At 37.4% G+C, this 22,436-nt stretch overlaps 2 protein-coding genes across 3 annotated transcripts in view; both read right to left on the bottom strand.

Annotated features, from left to right (window-relative positions):
• LOC108100543 (dnaJ homolog subfamily C member 16) overlaps positions 1-21,844 on the bottom strand; it is a 451,288-nt gene extending 429,444 nt beyond the window's left edge. Inside the window, exon 1 of one of the 2 annotated variants that reach the window (XM_043209499.1) lies at positions 21,651-21,844. The gene's annotated coding sequence lies outside the window, so the exon portion shown is untranslated. The remainder of the gene's footprint in view (positions 1-21,650) is intronic. The other variant, XM_043209500.1, reaches the window with a different exon arrangement.
• Positions 856-1,617, bottom strand: LOC122320886. Its single transcript, XM_043209495.1, has 2 exons — positions 1,460-1,617; positions 856-1,390 (listed from the first exon to the last, which is right to left on the bottom strand). The coding sequence occupies exons 1-2, from the start codon at positions 1,615-1,617 to the stop codon at positions 856-858; spliced, it is 693 nt and encodes a 230-aa protein (XP_043065430.1).
• Positions 21,845-22,436: the final 592 nt, after the last annotated feature.

Below are 22,436 nucleotides of genomic sequence, written 5' to 3'. Positions count from 1 at the left end.
CCCCTTGGTGAGATCGTCCCAACACGATGTTGTGGTCCAGACACCTTTTGAAAGGGAGGCGCACCACGTAGCGTCCATCCGTATGTCGAAAATGCGTTCTTTGAAAGAACGATTCGCACCAACGATCCTCCACCGTGCGAGCCGTCCGCTCTGGTACGGTCTCGATCTCGAAAAAGCCCTTCAGAAGCGACTCCGCCTCGGAGACTACATGATGGCAACGGATCTGTGTAGAGCTGGTCGTGTCGGCGACTTGACCTGACAGAATCCATCCCAGCTGAGTCTGTTGAGCAATTTGATCCGTAGGACTTTATATCCGTGTACCGGACAGCATGATCTGCGCAATTAGGTCCACTCCCAAGATAAGGTCAATCTTCTTCGAACGGTAGTTCTCCGGATCTGCTAGGGGAAGTCCTTGAATGTGGATCCATCGTTGCGGCGAGAAGCTTGAGCAGGGCAGCATAGACTTCGTGTCCAAAACGTATGCCGAAGAGACGTCTAACGAGATATGATTATTAGTACTTAGAACCTTGAAGTTAACCATGTACTTGCTCCTGGACCCAACCCCTTTGCCTACGCCGACAATGGACGTCCTCGCCATTGTGCGCCTGAGATGCAGGGATTGCATCACATGCTCGGATACAATGGTCTCCTCGGAGCCCTGATCGATGAGCGCCGTGACGACAGCTTGTAGCCCGTTGTCTGGATTCTGGATCGTGATGCGTGCTGTAGCCAAAAGTACATTGCCCACTCGATTAGAGGGGATGAGGAAATATAACATCGATATTCGGAGCCGACTTCCCGTTGATACTGATCAGAATTATTAGCCATGGAAGATCGCAACTGCAGCGACGGTGTCTAGGCAGAGGGCGCCCGCGGAGCGATGGCGGGCTGAGCTGCCCTCAGTAAGTGCAACAGCGTATGATGACGCTGACCGCAAACCAGGCACCCTTTGTTGCTGGTGCAGCGGGGAAGCGCATGAGCCTTGCTGAGGCAGTTGATGCACAGCTTCGCCCTACCCACAATCTCCTTGCGCCTCCACGCTTCCAAATCAAGAAACGCCGGACAACGGCGCAGAATGTAACCGCCATTGCAATGATGACAACTTAAGCCGGGGCGTCCTGACTCGTCGCGAACGTTGTGCACTCGAACCCGGTGCATGCCATCTGACGATCCGGGCCCAGGACTGAAGTCGTTCGACAAGCTTTGGTTTTCGATCGCATCCATGACCACCAGCCGGTCGTTTAGAAACGACTCCAGATCTGCATAGGACGGAACGGTTGGCATACTGCCTTGATGATGCTCCCATTCGTTGAGGGTTTCCTTTGGGAGCCTGGAAGCCGCGTGATATGCGAGCCAATGATGTACCTCCCCTTTTAAGGCCGTGACGCGCCTGAAGGCCGCGAAACAAACTTTTACGGTGCTGAGCATATTCCGAAGCGCTTCCGACGACTCCTTCTACAATTTCGGCAGCGAAAAGATAGCGCTCATGTGATGAACGAAGACCAGACGCGGGTTGTTGTAGCGCTTAAGCATCAGGGACCAAGCCACCGGGAAGTTGTAGTCGGCAAGCTGCATTTGGCGCACGTCGTTATCGCGCCCGGCAATGATCGATTCCATAGGAAAGTTTTTGCATTTTTGGATTTTTGTATATAAGACTGTTAAATGCATCAAAATAACCCGGCCAGTCCACGGCCGCACCTGAGAATTTTGGAACTGTCATTTGTGGCATCGTCATCCGAATCTCAGCAGTCGGTCCGACAGCCGCGGCCACAGTCGCGGTCTTAGACTCCGCTGGCACAAGCTTCTCTTGGTTCTCCGCGAAAAGACAATAGGTGTCCATATAACGCTCTTCAATTTCCGATTGAAAATGTTTGGTAGCATACACCTATTCCGAATTGCCGGCTATGTTAACAATCTGCTCGTGAGCGACCAAAAACGGACCTGCGTTTTTCTACTTGCCGAATCTTTCCCATAATTTTTAAAAATTGTCTTTAAAGTGTTGTGCTTGTCAAGGTTAATAAATTTTTTAAAGACAGTGGAGTTTCTGTTTGGGGATCCTTGCTCGCACACAAAAAACTTTTTCTTTTCTTTACCCAAAAAATCCAGCACAAAGCCAAAGCGAAGATAACCAACGGCGTCCCGTCTGATCGTAGATAAGCGCTTATCTTAAGCGGCGCTTAACAATATTTCTTATCTGTGTTCGTCGAACCGAGTTGATTTTCACTGCACAAACTAACGGAGCTGGCGTCGCGCACTTTTAATGACTTTTAATAAGGCTTTTATATATAACTAAATTGTACACAAATTATTCACAAATGTTTAAAGACGTTCCCCCTCATGGGCCACCATGTTAAGATGTGTCCCCTCCTGGCGGCAGCTCGGGGTCATAGAATTAAGGGGTTCAGTCGTAGTAAAAAGTCACTATTTATTTGGTTTCCGAATTGGTTATATACAGGGCTAACAGAGTTATGTTTTTAAATGAAAAAATATTTATTTCCATATTTTCGCCTTTTTTCCTATAAATCCATATTTAACACAATCACTTGAATAAATCCATATTTTGAGCATTAAACTGTCTGAAAACCTATAGAAAGATATGTTTGGCTCAAATATTATGAAATTTCTGTCGTTTGCCTTATACTCGATAATAAATAATGGAAACAAAACAAAACAAAATTCAGTATATATTCCATATTTCATGCTTTCAGTTCTTATGTCTCTTAAATTCATTTTCATCATATAAACACATATTGAGTGACAAACGCCGTAGTTTTGTTTTTACTAATCTGACACATGTCATATTGTTCTGCAATGATCTTTGAGACAAACGGCGCACGTTTGTTTGTAGCGATTTCTAATTGTTCATTGTCATAAAAAGTTAATATGATCGATATAATCGTCTACGTTTATCCATTTTTTTTTACCTATATTTATCCCTTTTTTCGTCTATACTACCTATATTTATCCATATTTATCCATTTTATTCCATATTTGTCAACTTTTTCGTCCATATTTCGTCCATATTTCACTATTTTTTCGTCCATAAATCCATACATTTTTTTACGTTTTTGAGAACATAACTCTGTTAGCCCTGGTTATATATAACAAGCAAATCAAAACAATAAGGCAGCTCCGATAGCGTCGCGATGCAGTGCAAAGATCAGACTAATTTGTCTCTCTGCCTCCAACAGCAGCGAGAGCTCTATTTGCCAAAACTCTCCGCAGGTATTGGCACAGTGGGGCCAGATCGCGACCACCATTAATTAAAATTAATTATTATACCGGAATCCGCTTGGATTCTTTTCACGTCTGTTAATAACTAATAAAGCTAACTTAAATATTCTCCAAGAAAGCCGGGCAGAAGGCACGACGTCGGCAACGACGAGCAGAATTGGCGGAAGCGCTATTGGTAGAATTTTGACCTTGTATTTTGCATCCGCTGCAAAGCCCGCTGCCCGCTCGTAACTCGGCCATTTTGGTCAGCGGGACTAGCGTAGAACAGCGTAGGACTTAGCGCCTTGTGCCCGGATAATTGCATCCGGTCTTGCAACATCTTTCAGTTCCATGCTAACTTGTAGTTTATTTTTATCGGTGCTAAGTAGATTAATTAGAAATTGTGTTTCTTATGTTTTTAATAACGGGCGTACACAAAAAAAAAAAAAAAATACTATTCTGTTATCTGTTTAGTGTGCAGACTTTTTCTAACACAACACTATTCGCGAAGCGGTTTTGTCCAATAAGTTTTGGGCTAAACCAGATGCTCTTCATTTTAATTTCTCCTCAGCTGCTTTAAAGGGTACATATCGTTGCCACTTTGTCTAGCATTCATGTATCGTTGCTTAGGTAAACCATTAACCTACAAATGGTTAAAACAAATACATTTTTTTTGGTTTACTTTTAAATTCAAATACAAATTATTCCGCTTCACTAACTGAATGAAATTGTTATTATCTACCGCAAGTTCAGGTTTTGAATTTCCTATAAGTGGTATTTCAGCCATCTTATATATACACTTTTGACGACCTACTTTCTAAAAGAAATCAATTTTTTACACTGGCGGTAGGCATTTCTTAATTTGGTGCATTTTACGGCAGCAAGTTTGGCAATTTCTTTTTTTTTTTTTAATATTAGTATGTTGAACCTATTATCAAAAATGCACGGAAAAGTAGAACAAATATGATATGAGATTTCACTCAGGTCATTGCATAGTCCTATGCCTCTGCAAGGGTATTATTTCAGAACTGATTTTCATCAAATTTTTATTGTTTGCAATACTAGATTAAAAGTGTATCCTTAAGACAATAAATACATTTTTTATGTGAAACATCTTCATTCTCAAGCACGCATTCATTGTTATTTTTAAGTAAATCTTATAATTGTTCCCAAAAATTAGGGTGAATTTATTTTTGAAATGTAAAAGCTTATTTTTTCCTCTTAAGTCCCCTAAAATCCCCTTCAAAGTAATCCCCTCCCGTTAAAATACACTTATGCCAACGTTTTTTCAAATCCTCGAAACATACCAAGCAATCCCTTTCCGGTATAGCCAACAGTGCTTTCTTCGATTCTGCTTTTATCTCCTCAATCGACTCGAAACGCGTTCCCAGAAGTGTTCTTTTGAGTTTTGGGAATATCCCGAAGTCACATGGACCCAAACTAGGAGAATACGATGGTTGCGGAACGATATGCGTCGAATTCTTGGCAAAGTGGTCACGAAGGACGAGTGCAGTGTGAGACGGTGCATTGACGGTTTTGAGATTTGACTTTTCGTAAGCCCAAAAGATTTTTCAAAATGGTTTTCATTCTGATATTCCGATCATATCAGTAAGGTCCTTACACTCAACCGACGATTTTTGAGCACTATTCCTTCACTTCATTGACGTGTTTAGAATCACCAGAGACCTTTCGCAACACTTTCAATGTGTCCGCAGCCGAAATTCCATCCCTCAAACAAGATTTTATGACAATTCTCGATTCAATTTACTCAGACACTTTAAAAATTCAAACTTTTAAAAGTGTCTGAGTGAATTGAACCAATTAAAAAAAAAGGACTAGCCCGTAATGATAAGACCCTGATGTTTTAATTAAAAAATTACGTGACTTTTTGCTTACAGTAGTATGGCATAGAAAAAATGAGATAATAATGGAAATTTCGACATAATAAAATTAGTAATATACAGTACACCTTATTAAGCATCGGACTAACATAAGAAAAAAGTTCTAACAGTAGCTAGGCTAAAATAAGTTGATCAGCAAATTAAAGGCTATAGAATAGTCAAACTAAAATCGTTCCTTTCTTATTTTAAATTGTTGACCAATATGGCAGTATAAAATGGTTTTTCTCATATAGAGTATTAACATTTTAAAATTGCCCCAACCGTACAAAAACGTTAAAGGATGCCCAATTGGGTTGTTGGCAGCTTTCAGCGTCGACAGATTGTTAAACTAAAAATACAAAATAAAAATAAATATGTATTGCCGAAATGTTTAACAGTTCAACCTATAATAGTTTAAGGGGGGGTAAGGTTTTAAAAAAATTTTTTTATATATTTTTTTTATTTTTTTTCTGAATGACCAATGTGTTTAGAACATTGTGTAAAAATTTTGAGTCAATTAAAGTCAAACTAACAGAGTTACAGCGTTTTAAACAACCGTATTTGGACGTATTTGGGCGTATTTTCACGTATAAAAATACTTTGAATCGATTTTGCCGAAGACGTTATTTTGAAAGTCGGTGAACATCAGAGCTCAAAATCTACTGAACCGATCCTTTTCAAATTTTTAACACAAATTCTAAACATAAATACGCAGGTAATCAGGAAGAGTTTTTTTTAATTTTTAATTTTTTTCTATTTTTAAAAAATAAATTAACAGCGATTTTTAAGCTAAAATCGCACTTTTCACTTTCAAGTGCTCCCAAAAATAGACAAAAAATAAATTTAAAAAAAAACTCTTCCTGATTACCTCGGGAAATTCATTATCTTTACAACGCATATCACATTTTATTTTTAAGATGATCCGTTATCGCCCTATGATGTTCACCGCAAAACAACTTTTTCTTAAGGCGCTTCGGAAGATTAACCGCCACAGGCTTATTTCTTAATATTTTGTAATACTTTTTTTTTCTAATACTCTTCAAAAGTTAAACAATAACATGTAATTAAGCTCAATAAAATAAACTTACTCATTTCGCCGCTAAAAAAGATCAAACATGGCCCTTTTTTTGGCCTTTAAAACCTTACCCCCCCTTAAGAGACATCTGCAACATCCTAAAATGTATATTGATCAAATCAATAACCCTTTCGCAGATAACAATTATGTGCTAATATCGGAGCATATCTGGCACGCTCTTCTTGCTTATGCCATTTTAGGGGACTTATCCAATTCCTCACACGTCTACCAAATAACGGAAAACTGTGACGTTACTAGAATTTTGTACATCGGTGAGGAACTTGAAAATGCTGATATGTTCAGAAAAAGAAGTGATTGGTGTCATTATTAAGAATTGTGAACGCGGAAAATAAAGGCCATCTTGGAGGCAGGTTTGTTCAATACTTCTTCAAACATGGTCGTGGTTTTTATACCATACAAAACAAGAAAGGAAGCAAGCTTTGGCAAGCGGAAGCATTTTATACCCTGGCAGTCATCAAATATGTTGAAAACACCAAATCCCAAAAATATGTTTGTCTGATGAAAAACAACCATGTTATAATTTTTTCTCCGTAAATTTTATTATTTATAGATTTTTCTATCTTTCCTATGGCAGCTATATGATATAGTTTTTTTTTTTAATTTTAAAGTTGATAATCTAAAAATCATGCGCCTGGGATAAAAAATGAACGACGGGGGAAGGAGGCACCTCAGACCCCATAATATACATAAGTATGTATATTTTTGATCAGCATCACGATCTGAATCGAGATACGTCTGTCTGTCTTTAGTCTGTCAGTTTTAAAACTATCTTGCTGACACTTCACCAAAAGTTGTGTAGTTATTGCTCGCAGTATATAAGTCGGAACGGGCCGGATTGGGCGATTATGTATATCGAATAGCTCCAATACGCGAGAATGAAAACAATCCAGACGGCGTTTTCTAACTACTATCGAATTTGCAATTAAATTTTACCAAAATCGGATATAGTTATATCATACAGCTGCCATAGGAAAAATTTTAAAAATATATACAGTGGTGGCCATAAGTATTTTGTCAAAATAAAAGTGAAATATACTCGAAACCTGAACTTACTTCTTTTAACTTTTGGTATCAATGGAAAGGTAATTCAAATGCCTTTTGAATGATACCATACTTTTCTCAACTCATTCGATATTTATTGAAAAGGGCAATTTAAAAAAAAAGTCAAAAAAAAACTTTTTCCCTCGGCTTCAAAACTAAAATTTTTGGATGCAAAAAGTTTCTTTATTCAAAAATAATCGGAACTGCAAAAAGAATTTTTCAAAAATAATTTTTCTTCTATTTTTTATGATTTTTTGAAGGTGACAATGTCGGAAAAAGTTTGTATGGAAAAGAGAAAAATATGGCTGAAATGCGTATTTCTATTCATTTTCAAAAAATCATAAAAAATAGAAGGAAAATTATTTTTGAAAAATTCTTTTTGCAGTTCCTATTATTTTTGATTAAAGAAACTTTTTGCATCCAAAAATTTTAGTTTTGAAGCCGAGGAAAAAAGTTTTTTTTTTACTTTTTTTTTAAAATTGCCCTTTTCCATAAATATCGAATGAGTTGAGAAAAGTATGGTATCATTCAAAAGGCATTTGAATTACCTTTCCATTGATACCAAAAGTTAAAAGAAGTAAGTTCAGGTTTCGAGTATATTTCACTTTTATTTTGACAAAATACTTATGGCCACCACTGTATATACCTAAATAATGGAAAAAATTATAAAGTCGAAGTTTTTAATCCCACGAGCATGATTTTTAAAATATGGAGTTTTAAAAAAACGCTATCATATAGCTGCCACAGAAAGAATTATATGAAATTAACGAAAATAAAATTTTTTGGAATATAAAGTTTTTTAACGACTCTTGAATTTCAAAATAAATTTAATCAAAATCGGACGACTACATCATATCATATGTCATTTGAACAAATGTCGGAAATATGGAAAAATAATAGAAAAATCGTCAAAGCTCTGATGTTGCTTAGCCTTTATGTATTAAGCTAGCTTGCTCTCTTGTTGTTTATCATATTGACAAGGTTTTTTCCAGATGGTGTTTTCTTAGTTCTCTTAAATTTCCAATAAAATTATATGAAAACCGGATGTTTATATTTATCAAATTTATGATAATACAGAAAAAATTTAAAATTAACAGAAAAATCGACATCTATTTAATATTTTGCTCGAAATTTTAGTGACGCAAGGAAGGGCGTATTAGCTTCGCCTCGCTGAACCTAGATTCCTTTAATTTTTTTTAGTCCAATTTTACTTAAGTCTCAAGAACTTGGCTTGTAACATGCACAAATATCAAATGCACAACGTAAAGTTGTTACAAATGTTACGAAAGCAAAGTCACATGCTTAGCCAATGTGTAGGTTATAATTAAATTGCACAGACGCTAAGTCGGCACATGTGCGACCACTTTATTACTGTGAGCATGTGCATGGCATTCTTCTCTCACAGCGAATATGCATATATGCATACTCATACTTAAATAAATATGTAAGTGATAAGAGTGATAATAGTGAGTAAAGTGATTGGTCCGCCGGCCTCTAAGGTAGTCTTCATGATTGAACGAGCAAATCGTTTGAATTAAAATAATAATTATCCCTTGGAATTTACTGGTCAAGTGCCGACCGTGTCTTCTGGTAAAAAGAACTGCAATAAATCTGAAAAAATATGTTTAAAATTTGAAACAAATAAATTATCGAATGTAAATTAAATTACTTAAAAACAGCATATTAAAAAGGAAAGTAAAAACAATAAAACATAAAAAGATTTAAAACTTAAAAAAAAATTAACTCTTAATAAAAGATATAAAATTAAACAATTGTTTGACTTTGTATTTCTTACTACAATTTAAATGTTGAATTAATATAACTAACTATGGCAATAGCCTTACCACACCGAAGCCATAGAGGCAATGTGGATTTTTCTTTAATATCCGAATGATTACTACTGAAGCTTTCAGGGAAAGATTTAATAAAAACCATCCGTGCACAGATAGAGTGCAAGGCATACTTCAATTGCACATTTTTCAAATTCTAGTAACTGCTGCCTATGACAAGATATAACTTAAATTTTCCCATTATTTCATTGCACTCGAACCCAAAAGGCAATCGTTTTTAACACAATACGAACGTATAAAATATTTTCGGAAACAATATGGGATGGCTGTAATCTATGCCACAATTTAAGTTACAATAAAAAACTTTGATAAGACATATTAATGCTTATCACAGAAAAGACACATAAAAAGATATCAATAGAACTAGAAGAGAATTTTAATAAAACGAATGAAATAATTTATGAAAACATAGCTAAAGTTAACCAGGAAGAACGTACAAACGTATTTGGATTCAGATCGTGATGCTGAGCAATAATATATATACTTAATGGGGTCTGACGTGTCTCCTTCACTGCGTTGTAAACTTCTGACTGAAATTATAATACCATCTGCAAGGGTATAAAAATAGGTCGAATTTGATTTCAATAAAAAAGAGATTTAAATTAAATAAATCAATAATAACACTGGTCAAAACTAGTTTCGCTGCCAATACACTGTATTTTTTTCTTAATTTAGGACTGTGTCGTACGGACACATATACGCTTGGTCATGCGTTGACTAGAACTAATTTTGTTCATTACCTTAGCATCCTTCTGCGTCCTAAACTTATGTACACAGACCATATTACTTCCATGGTTAATAAAGATTTTTAAGGCCATGGTTAATAAAGATTTATTACGATGATCTCTACGTAACAAAAATTTATTCATTTCATTAGTTTATCAAATTTTAGAGTACACTTTTTCGAGTCAACCAACAGTATACAACACATACTAGTGATCATGAGTTGACTAGAATTCATTTTGTTGATTACCTTGGCATCCTTCTGGACCATAGACTTAAGTACACGGTGCGTCCATTAAGTTTCGAGACTGATTCCATAAATCGCAAAATAAACAAGATATTTCAAGTTTTTCAAATTTATTATTCGAAGTATTCTCCCTTCGCTTTAATACACTTCTTACAGCGATTCAATAGTGATTCAAATGCGTGCTCCAGCTCATTTTGTGGAATAGCCTCCAATGCTCCGTCGAAGCCGTTTTAATGGTCTCAACATCTTCAAAAAAGCATCCTTTCAACTTAAACTTCAACTTTGGAAACAAGGAGAAGTCACACGGCGCCAAATCAGGTGAATACGGTGGGTGGTCCAACACACAGACTCGATTTCGGGCCAAAAACTGACGAACAATGATTGATTTGTGACTCGGCGCATTGTCGTGCAACAGACAACATTTCTCTGGATTGCGATATTCGGGTCGAGTACGACGGATTCTGGCCATCAAATGCTTTAAAACTTCAAGATAATACGTGCCAGTGACCGTTTGACCAGTTGGAACGAACTCTTTGTGGATAATGCCTTTACTATCGAAGAAAGTGATGAGCCTTGTTTTGATTTTTGAAGGAGATTTTCGCGTTTTTTTTGGCTTGTGGTGAGTTTTTCGACTTCCATTTCGAACTTTGGCGCTTAGTTTCTGGATCACACTGAAAGCACCATGTTTCGTCGCCAGTAACAATTGATTTCAGAAACTTTGGATCATTTCTGGCGGCTGCAACGAATTCTCTGGAATGATCTTTGCTCTTTGTTCCATGATGGAATTTCAACATCAGATCAAAAACTGTTTAGGGAAAACTGTCATATCCTTGTTATTTGTCAAGCAAATGTAATGAAGTTTGACACGTCAATAGAAAAAGGTTTAAGCTTTAAAATGCACCTTCGAACACCTAGATGGCGCTACTATTTGCTGAGATATGGCTCATGTCTCGAAGCTTAATGGACGCACTGTGTATACTGAGAGCAGCAGAGGGACAGTAGTATATATTATAAAATACTTTCTATTGTTCTTAGACCAGTGTTTCCCAAACTTGTCGGGACCGCGACCCATCTACACAAACAATTGCAAGGTCTATTGGGTTGGCAAGAAAGTCATGTCGTTTTTTTCCAATATTTTCAAAGATGATTATATTATATCAGGACTTATAATTAATCAGTTATGTATTGGTCGTTTTGTTCGACCACTAATGACCATCTTTCGGGCAGCTGCATAATTCCGCGCTTGAAGAACTTTTGGTCTTTTCCAGCAAAGAATCGAGACAAGTGGTTTTCGACAGCCTCATCTGAATCAAAGTTTTTACCATTCAAAGAGTTTTGAAGAGAGCGAAACAAATGGTAATCTGAAGGTGCTAAGTCCGGACTATAAGGTGGATGTGGTAGCACTTCCCAATTCAGCTCCGTTAATTTTTGCCGAGTGACCAAAGATGTGTGGGGCCTAGCGTTATCATGGTGAAAGACTATACCCTTGCTATACCCTTCCAAATTGAATAGCTGGCGACAGTACACATCTGAATTGATGGTTTCATTCCGTCCCAGCAGCTCAAAGTGCACTACACCCTTCCAATTCCACCAAACAGACAGCATAACTTTCCTCTGATGGATATCGGCCTTTGATGTGGCTTGGGCTGGCTCATCTTTCTTGCTCCATGATCTTTTTCGTTGGAAATTATTGTAAACAACCCACTTTTCGTCGCCAGTAATGATCCGCTTCAAAAAAGGATAGAAACATCGAGCTTGCTTACGTAGCCAAATTTCTTCAAATGGTTTTCAACCGTTGAATGCGACACACTGAGCTTCTCTGACATCTCCCGCGTTGAATAACGCCGGTTTTCATCCAGCAAAGCCTGAATTTGTTCGTCAAAAACGGCCGATGGTCGACCAGAACGTGGGAAGTCTTTAACTCCAAAATCTCCAAGCCTGAATTTGGCATCTTTACCATACACTTTGCACAATTTTTCGCGAGCTTCGACCGCTTTTTTTCCTTTTTGGAAGTAAAAAAGCAAAATATGCCGAAAATGCTCACTTTGGTCCTCCATGTTTAATTTGCTATAGCTTCCACAAATGTTATCGAATAATTACCAAATTTTCGTCGATAGTACCTAAGACAATAAGCTTTAAAACGATACTAAAAAGTGTGACCCTGGGCTCGATTAGTCGTAAATAAATTAGATTATAAACGATTACTAAAAAAAAACGACATTACTTTCTTGCCAACCCAATATATGGCAATTAGTACCCACCAAAAATGTACCCGCGACCCACCAGTGGGTCGCGACCCACACTTAGGGAAATACTGTCTTAGACCATAATTCTCTGAAAGGTTTACGCAGGTTATAGTTTTATTAAAATTTAAAGACTTAACGAACTGCCTTCCGCGCTGAAAAGACGCGCGGCTAGCTCAGCTGTGTTTGTAGGTTTGTCCCACCAAATTTTTATGTGTGTGATTCCTGTGGCCAAGGAAGAACACAAATTTGTTTCGACCTAGCAAAAGGGATTTATTTTGCGTGTTGTCGTTGTACAGTAGTGGACACGAGTTTAGCACACTATGCAATCCCCATTTTTGAGCTCCAATTTCACCTTTCCCCGGAGATTTTTCGAGGAATTTTTTACGTACGTTTGCTCTATTAATAGGAGAACATGCACCGTTAATTTTGTCCCAATCGCTTTTACCGTTTTCCTATACCAAGCCTCTGAACCTAAATACCTCAAAATCAGGCTGGACACCAGTTTAGCACACTCTTCAAATTTTTAGTTTTAACAACGGCGGTCTCGTTTTTTTTGGTTAAAGTGACCTGATAACTCATGTTGTCATTAAGAGAGAATAAAAAGATGTGTTTGCAATCCCACCAGCTTCTAAGTGCTTAAAAGGACAGCAGGAAGTCATCCAGACTCTTAAATCAGCTGGAAAAACGATTTCAGAGATTTCTAAAGACTTAAAATGTTCCCGTAAAATGTCTTACCATGCTCTAGGACATATTAAAATCAATCAAAGTACCAAACCCACCAGGGCAAACCCCAGATCCCGAAAAACATATGAAAAAAGAAAACCGACTTATCAAAAGTGTTTCAGAAAAATACCCTTTTAACGGCTCTAGAACAATAAATATCATCAATATTTAATATAGATTTATACTCGAGGACTGCAAGGCGATGAAATAATAAAAATGTCCGATGGTGCATAGCTTTGCAAAAGCCGCACGTATCCAAAAAAAATTTGTATGCCAGATTTCAGTTTGCAAAGGAACATTTGAAAAAACCATGAAATTGGAGGTCAAAAATGGGGATTGCATAGTGTGCTAAACTCGTGTCCACTACTGTATGTAGCTGCTTGCTGCATTGGCTCTCCTCCTCTAGTTTGCTGCAAGTCACAGATGTATCCTGTAGCGGCGCCCATGTTTCACGCCCGAGTCTTCTGGATGCTGTGGTCGTGTCCTAGGCTCGCTACTGACTTTTCTCGGGTTGGGGATGATAGCTTGGACCTCCATTGCGGGGCTAAGCAAAAAGTGTACTGCGCAAAGGTCAGACGGAGTCCTTCCTGCAACTTGACTGTCCTACTCCTGGCGTGGGTCTCAACATGACCGTCTTCCGCGACTGCGCCTTAAGTCCGTCGATGTGCCGTTAAGGGGTTACATGGGTTTCACGGTTTCAAAAAATCGATTTTTTTTTGTCTTATTAAATTCTATAACATTTCTAGAATATTGTACTAAATTATCAAGTTGATCCGAGTAATAGTCTCGGAGATACAGCCTTGAGAAGGTGGACGCTTGAGATCACTTTTATTGTCTCTTAAAACTTTAAACGCGTTTTTCTCAAAACTATGTTTTCAAAGTCGGTTGTCAAAATTTCTCGCGAACTTGCCTCCTCTTTGTGCGGATCCAAAGTCCGTGGATTTACCGTTCGATCTGAATGCTCTCACCGGCTAGAGTTCAAGGTCCAGAGCGGGTCCGTTATTTCCCGGTTTCTCCGCTCTGTGACACTCAAAGGTCCAATATTACCCTTTAGACCTCGATGGTTTTGGCCTCTTTCCACTGCAACTTGATTTATGTTTTAAGACTCCTCACAAGAAATACAAAATCTGTTTATTCTACTTGGCACCAAGAAGGTTAGCATTCCAGTTTAGGCGGGTAACGCCAAAAAACCACATTTCTTGCTCTGATACTATGCGATCACTTCAATTTGAAATAGGAAATGACAACAAAAAAGTTTGATTCAGCGAGCTGAAGCATATATTGCACTTAGAACATAAATGTTGCAAAGGACTAACCGCATCAAAAACCTATGGTAACAAGAATTTTTCTATTGCATTTTGTTGTTAGTTCGATATTTAGGAATTAACATTTTCTTAATGTCAAGCAAAATGCATGAATAACAGCTTTGACGGTTTTTTAATTGTTTTTATAATGATATATAACACTGTGCGACAAAAAAATGTTTAAGTTGATTTTTTCTTATTTTTCACTTCTACTAATCAAAATAAGAATATAAGTTTGTGGGTTTGTTAATATCAATAGCCAATCAGCTTTTACGCACACTCAAATGTCCCAAAAACGCGCGTTTTTGCATATTTCGCAGCCTTATAATCACATATTGGGAAAATATTTTTTCACCGTTATAAGCTTTCATGCAAGTTCAATATCTATTAATTAAAATGTATTGAGCAAATATACCGTTAGGCTTTTATAACAATGCTTTAAATTTTTTTCTCCCAGCTCTATACTCTGGGCGACTACGTATGGAACTTGTTACGCGAGGATATCTCTGAAAAAGCCAAAAAAATCAAGAAAAAAAATTCACTTTTAAAAAAATAATAGTTTATTGAAAGTAAAAAAAAAATAATATTTTGTGTTAATTATTTTCATAATAATAATTTCATAAAATTTACCATGAAAAAAGAAATCGTATCACTTAAAAGGTGGCATAGATATTTTTGTGCATAATTTATGCACCTTAACCGAAAACAATCAAAAAAGTAACTTAAACAAAGATTTTGTTAAATTTTGTCGCACAGTGTAATTGAGGCGGGATGGATTGGTTTTTATTCGTACAGAGTAAAGATTTTTGATCGTGGTCAGCTTGGTGGCCGCCAGAGCGATCTCTGTTTTCGAATGATTGATTAACACACATCCTCCTTGCGGCGCCTCCTCCTACTCCGAGTTGCTGCTAAAAAAAAAACAACGAGGAGTGTCGTGTCGCAACTGCGACAAAAAACGCCGCTTACAGGAAAAAGCTGTAGTATAGTGAAGTACATATGACTGTCAATGACACAAGACGTGTTTTTATATCGCTTCGCCGTGTTCCTAAGAATACATCGTGAATAGACGAATTTTATTTCGCGAAAAGGCGCTCAGGTTACGAATGGGTACGATAGGGCCCATCTTGCCAATTGAATTTATCAAATAGTGTTCTTATTACTAAAATAAACGATAATATAGCCTGTCATAAACAAAGCCAACTATTAATAGCTCAAACTCTGTAACGAAGAGTCAAAATGAGCAAGACGCGTCAACAACAACAAGATGAACGTCGGCCTTCTTCAATCAGAAACAACGGTTACTTCTCCACAAGAGCGGAAGAGTTATCATGACCAACAACAACTGCAACACTACAAGGTTTAGGGAGATAACACGTTCGCACCCTCCCCCCGCTTTATTGTGTCCAACAAGCACATTAACTGCAATTACTATATCGTCAACTCTTACTGGCGGCCAGCTTGCCTACCCAACCCAAAAATACGAAAAATGTTAACGGGTCATTAATTCAAACAGGAATTGATCGATAAGTGCAAAAATAGAGAAAATTAAGCCCACAAGCAGCTAAAAAAAACAAATGCATCCAAAGTTACCAAGAAAGTGTAAGCCACTGCGCCTAACAATGCGCTACTATTTTTAGTGACTCAAAAGAAGATGACGTTACCGCTCAAAACCCTAGGGCCAAGCAACCACTACCAATTTTTGACCATCAGGCTGAATTGGTTAAAAAAAAGTAATTGATCAAATTGGAGCAAACAAATTCTATGTTAAATCCTTAAAAGAGGGTAACATAAACAAAAATACAAGTGGACGACAAATAAAATTATAGAGTAGTGGCCAAACACCTCGACAACGAAGAATAAACTTCTAAACCAATCCAAGGATTACAAGTATTTATCGAAGGTATCTAATGAGATTATAGCTGGACTTAAAGAAGGGCTTTAATGTCAAACAGGCTAGGAATATATTAAACTAGAGGTCTTGAGTCCGCTTCGCTGGTCAACAAAATAATAGTCAATGTTGCAACATTTTTCAAATATATGGAAGTATAGAAAGACACATTTCCAGTTTGAGTTTTCCACTTGCGCAGCACAATCCAGCCGTTTCTCTTTTAAACTTTAACGCACTGCAATATCGGTATATAGTCGCCATTGGTCCAATATCTAAATTTTCATTATCACTGTAGTTCGCAGTGGAGTCATATTGGAATGCCAAGCGATTGAATGATGTCAATGATCTCATCCCATGAGCTCATTTGTCTTTCTTCGCTTAAGTTTTGTGAATATACTTGTTGCTGGCTTGGATGTCTGCGGCCAATGTTTGCACGTCGTCCTCTAAGCATTTTGGACTATGGACAGAGTGGTGAATTTATCCTCAAATGCACGATCCACATAATTTTCACAGTTCAACTTAAATTGAATAAAAATTCTTTTTTTTTCACAATTTCACAATGAACAGAATACCCGTTTGTCCATGAAATTAACTGAGCAGAGAACACTAAGGTTTGCATAATATGTGGAAAAAACTTAATTTACTTGGAAATGATAAATGAAAACCACAAAAATTGAGTTAAAATGCAATGGTAGCGTGTTTGTCAGTGTGATGAGGTAGCAACTCACTTTTTATGCGACAATATTGCAATTTTCTTACGGACCCCTAATTTTTTTTTAAATAAATTATAGCCTATGTTACTCCACGATAATGTAGCTTTCTATCGGTGAAAGAATTTTTTAAATCGGACCAGTAGTTCCGGAGCCTATTCGTTGCAAACCAACAAACAAACAAATTTTACCTCTTTATAATATTCGTATAGATAAAAACAAAGTCCCGCAGACAATTTTCAAGGTAGAGGATCACCGTTGGGGAACCCTATAAGTAGAATGGACCCGTACAATGCATGAATGGTCAGTCTGCGTTGCCTGCGTGAATGTACACTCAACTGAGGTCTGCCCTATAAACAAGCAGAACCATTCTGCCAAAAAATGTAGTAATTGTGGGGGAAAGCACACTGCAAATTACTGAGGTTTTCCTGTCCATAAAGAGTTGAAAAGTCGACTAGGACACCATATAACCACTGCTCGAAATCCTGTTACCCGATGCAATTCTCCATATATATCTTTAGATAGTTCTTTGAAAAATATGTTTTTGGAATGCGAACTGCATTTCACAGCAAAAATACATGCTCTAGCAGCTCCTAGATTATCATAACATTGACGCCATGCTTGTATCAGAAACTAATCCAACAAACAACAACTATTTTTACCGTAATGGCTATACATTTTATGAAACAAACCATACTGATGGCAAAGCTCATGGAAGTACGCATACTGATCAAGAAACGCATCAGGCACTATGAGCTGGCATCATTTTCTAGAGCCTAAATCAGTGGTTCTCAAACTTATTTTGTCTACTGCCAGCAACTTTGGGAATAATTATTTTATTAGTGCCCTCCTTCTTTCACCTATTTAAAAACCACTATAACTTCAAATGTATTTAATTAATTATTGTGACCTACGTATATATGGATATTAACGAAGAAATCTAAACGAAACTTTTAATATAACCCGCAACTTGAAACCTGAGCGCAGTAGGTAACATACAACGGCGCTTAGGTCTCATGTTAACTCTTACGGGCTCCACCTGCCAATAAGAATGATTATTGAAACCTAACTTTATAGTATTATAGTCTCTTACCGCCCCCCTTGAGACCTGCAGCGCCCACAAGGGAGCGTTATCGCCCATTTTGGGAAAGACTGGCCTAAACCAATGCTACATCAATACACATCGTTACCCAAAGCGGTTTAGTATCCGCTGTATACCACGCTTTTTGATTTCCGAAGAAGAATTTGTACATTTCGACCTATTAGGTGCGGCTGGTTACTACAAAGCAAAGTACACCTTTTGTGGATCTCGACTCTTCAACCACAAAAAAAGACAACAGAACAACGCTTTAATAACACCAAAAAACAAGCTCGACTTTTTCTCTCCAGGATTTGAGGGCTTATATGTAGGCCTAATATTGGCCATCAGATCCTTACAAAAAGCCTAACTTGATTGATTTTGCCGTTACAAGAAGAGTACCTAGAGCTCTTGTTCAAGTGGAACACTTAAAATATCTTACATCGGATCCCTCGCTCGTTTCACTTCATCTCATTTCACCATCCACAGCTCTCAAAACGTCCACAGCTTTCGAAATTCCAGTAAAACAGATTCTGCTTGTCTTCTGGGCATATCAACGAACTGCTACGCAATAAGATAAGTTTTCGGAGAAATAAAGAAGCGGCTTAAAACAGCCAAAGCAAACTTTCTTCTACGCAAAGCCCTAGAAGATGAAAAACAATGAAACTCTCCCCAAACAGCAAACAAATTCCACTGTGAAAAACTAAATCGGTCATAAATCCACCAATCGAAAATAAGTCGCCATTACATACACAAAAAGGAGAGTGGGCTCGCAGCAAAGAAGAGAGCGGCCTTCAAACCACTTCCATCAACTAATAGCTTGGTACTTCTAACAAACTTCATTCTAGAAGCTACCCCCGCCTGTGATATTTTAATCAGAATCCACAACAATGAACCAACTCTAACATCCAAAAAGCTGGAAATTGCAAGTCCCAGCCTTCATCATATAGGCCGATCAGTCTCTTGCCGTGCCTATCAAAGATATTTGAAAAGCTGCTCCTGAATCGTATAAAGCAAAAACTACAGTGTCATAATGCCATCTCAAGCCACTAATTTGGTTTCCGCGCAAAACACGGAACCATTGAACAAGTAAACCGAATAACCTCCGAGATACAATTTACATTTGAAAGTCGTGAGTATTGTTCCGCAGTCTTTCTGAATGTCGCCTACGCCTTCGACGGCGTTTGGCTGGACGGCTTGATCTATAAAGTTAAAACATTGCTTCAGTAGAACACCCATAAAATACTGCAGTCATATTTTGTCCATAGAAGTTTCGCAGTACGATGTAAAGATTTCCTCCCTAAATAACATCAAATTGAAGCTGGAGTACCTCAAGGTAGCGTGTTTGGACCAGCGCTACAGCAGACCTTCCGATAACCAGACTTACAACCACCTCAACATTTGCTGATTGACTGGCCGCTAATCCTAGCTGAGAAGTCAACACTTGAGCTTCGTCAAAAGTCCTCCTAATAAAATCTCCATACGTAGACATCGTAGCCTGTTCCAAATTTGCAAATTCCTTCTTAGTCGGCCGTCATCCAATCATATTGCCATGGAGCCATCCTGTCACTGCCGCCAACATTACTCACTTTCATGAGCGTAATCTGCACACTGGACCTTGGGCCCTACTCTGCATAATTCGATCCCAGTATTTGCCTATTGGGGGGAGGAAGACGGTGAGCAAAGTCTTGAACAAATGCGTCAGATGCTTTCGAACGAAGCCTCGACTAGTGGAGCATGTAATGGCGGATCTCCCATCTCCCAAAGGAGCGATTGGATGGAACCCATGCATTTGAAATCACTGGCATTGACTTTTGTGGGGCATTCTTTTACAAGCCGGAAGTGCGAAACAAGGCCCCAGTAAAATGCTGGTAAAAGGCCTGGGTGTCATGAGAGATGGTGGAGATGGAGTTACTCGAGTTGCAATTCTCAAGACAGCATCAGGAGTGACAAAACAAGCAGTAAATAAGCTGTGTCTGCTGTCCCTTAAAGATGCTGTTGAAAGCCAGGCTTCCAACGGGGGGAGTATGTCGGGTCATCCAGCCACAGCAGATAATTTAGGTTCTCTTAATGCAAGCTCTTAGCTTATCTGCATAGTTACCATCCCTCTCTCTCTATCTTTCTATTCGCTCTCTCGTTGCTTGTTGGCTTCTACTTTGGGTCTGAAATTTTCTGATCCGTTTCTAATTCTAACTCTTCCTTTCGATCCCGCGGACCATTTTGTCAACCGCTTTCACTAAATAAAAATTCGCTGCCTTTTCAGAAATCGAACTCTAAAATTGCATGTTTTAATTTAAATAGCTAATAAAAAAGCTTATTAGCCCAAGAATTCCCTTGCAGAGCAAAGGGAATTATAATTTTAGTCAGAAGTTTGCAACGCAGTGAAGGAGACAGCTAAGACCCCATATATACTCGATCAGCACCACGATCTGAATTGAAATATGTCTGTACGTCTGTCCGTCTGTCCTCCTCAGTTTTAAAGCTATATTTCTGAAACTTTTCCAAAAGTTGTGTAGTTATTCCACGCAGTATATAAGTCGGAACGGGGCAGATCGGCCGACTGACTATATCGGACAGCTCCCATACAAGAGAATATAATAAACAATTTTTACGCCGTTGTTTTTGATCTGATCGACTTGATTGTTCCAGATGGAATTATAACATACTTGTTGAATCGAGAAAAAAATTACATTAAAATCCGACAACGTTATTATAAAGCGTAGGAAAGATCGAAAAATCTACATAGAAATAACGTAAATAAAATTATAACATCGTTGTTTTCTTCACACTATATTTCTATTTTTGGAATATAGTTTTCTAACAAATCTTGAATTACGAATAGAATTTCATCAAAATCGGACGACTATATTATATAGCTACCATATGTATGTATTTTATTTGACATATTTGATGACTGCAAGGGTATATAGGTTTCGGTTTGCCGAAGCTAGATTCTTTCTTGTTTTAGACCTTTGTTTTATAAAATAAGGGGTAAACAAAAGGACTCTTCAGAATCGGACTGGAATATTATTTTCAACTTCCACAATCTTGGAAAATATTATGCTAAGATCCGAGAAAAGATGGACAGAAAGTTCTACATCATTGCAAGCATCGGGTAGAGTTTTAAGGGCGCCTTTTACTATCCCCATATAAAGAGGAGAAACTGAACACCAAAGTTTAACAAGCCGACTGTGACAACAATTATATTCGTCACTGTATGTAACTTCTTAGAAAATGGTTTTAATGGGTATTCAACTCAGCAGCTTACTTAAATCAATATCTGGCTTTTACCCAAAAAATCAGATACTCATAATTTATTTCGTGAATTTTATAATTTTACAATTTTTATGCACGATTTTGTGATTCAAAACGTTTTAATACTTTATAAATTAGATAACAATGGCTAAGCAAGCTAATAGTTTGTTTTGAATTTTAACATTTCTATAGTTTTATGATTTAACTAAAAGAAATGTCAAACCGGTCTGTTATCGAAAACAACATGACACAGATTAAACTTGTCGACAAACGAAACAGAAGTTGTACAAATAAAAATCGTATGCACCAAAAGGCTTATAAATCTTTCTACATAAAAATGCTTAAATCTACTTTTAAATTGGTAATTTCTTAACGTCAAGTACACAAGTAACTTACGTTAAATCATGAAATGTCAACTTGCCGTTTGATTTCTTCCTATTAAAACAAGACTTTTGTGCTTTACACAACTACCGGTGGTCTCATACAAAATTTAAATTTCTTTAAGTCCATCTGTATAGTTTCAACAAATATAACTTATGATGATAAAACGTAACTCGTAAACAAAAACAGTGACATCAAAATTGACCTAGTATGACCAAATCAACAATAATACAACAATTCGACTACTCGACCTTTATGCTGTATTCTCATTAGGCCAACGCCAACATCCATGTGCTCGATGGTCTAATTCCACCTTCCAATATGAACATTGTCAAACCGTACGCTTCCTTGCGGTATTAAAACGTTGATATCCACTAATCAAAATTTTTCAACAAAACATTATCATTCACTGCGAAAAAATTAAAAAAATGTTATTAGAACGTTGATTTATCTACATTAACTAATTTATTTTTTATTATTGGCATGGAAGAGAAAAAAATGTAAAATACGCAAATTACGGTTTTTTTCTTTATATGTATATTTAATGGTGAGGAATCTATTAAAAAAAAAAAGAAAAACCCAGGGAATATACACATTCCAAGATGGCGCCATATCTGTAAATGGTAAACATTTTGTCCAAAACAAACATCTTATACACCAATGAAGGAAACAACTACTAACCAGTGCCGGCGTTTGCCAACGCGAGACCCTGGTCCGTGAACCCAAGGTTTCCTAGTAACATTTGGAAAGAAAGTTTGTAGTTGTTTTTTTTTGCTTTGGACCCTCTACTTTTAAATTTTC

This window comes from Drosophila ficusphila, unplaced genomic scaffold (genome assembly GCF_018152265.1).
Source record: "Drosophila ficusphila isolate 14025-0441.05 unplaced genomic scaffold, ASM1815226v1 contig_128, whole genome shotgun sequence".
In the NCBI taxonomy this organism is placed as follows: Eukaryota; Metazoa; Arthropoda; class Insecta; order Diptera; family Drosophilidae; genus Drosophila; species Drosophila ficusphila.
This window is presented reverse-complemented; position numbering and strand designations above follow the sequence as displayed.

Bases quoted from the DNA above. Each gene is read 5' to 3' on its own strand.
- LOC122320886 (XM_043209495.1), bottom strand. From the start codon at position 1,617: ATGGAATCGATCATTGCCGGGCGCGATAACGACGTGCGCCAAATGCAG. The intron at 1,391-1,459 runs GTAGAAGGAGTC...CGCGGCCTTCAG, and splicing joins ATCTTTTCGCTGCCGAAATT to GCGCGTCACGGCCTTAAAAG.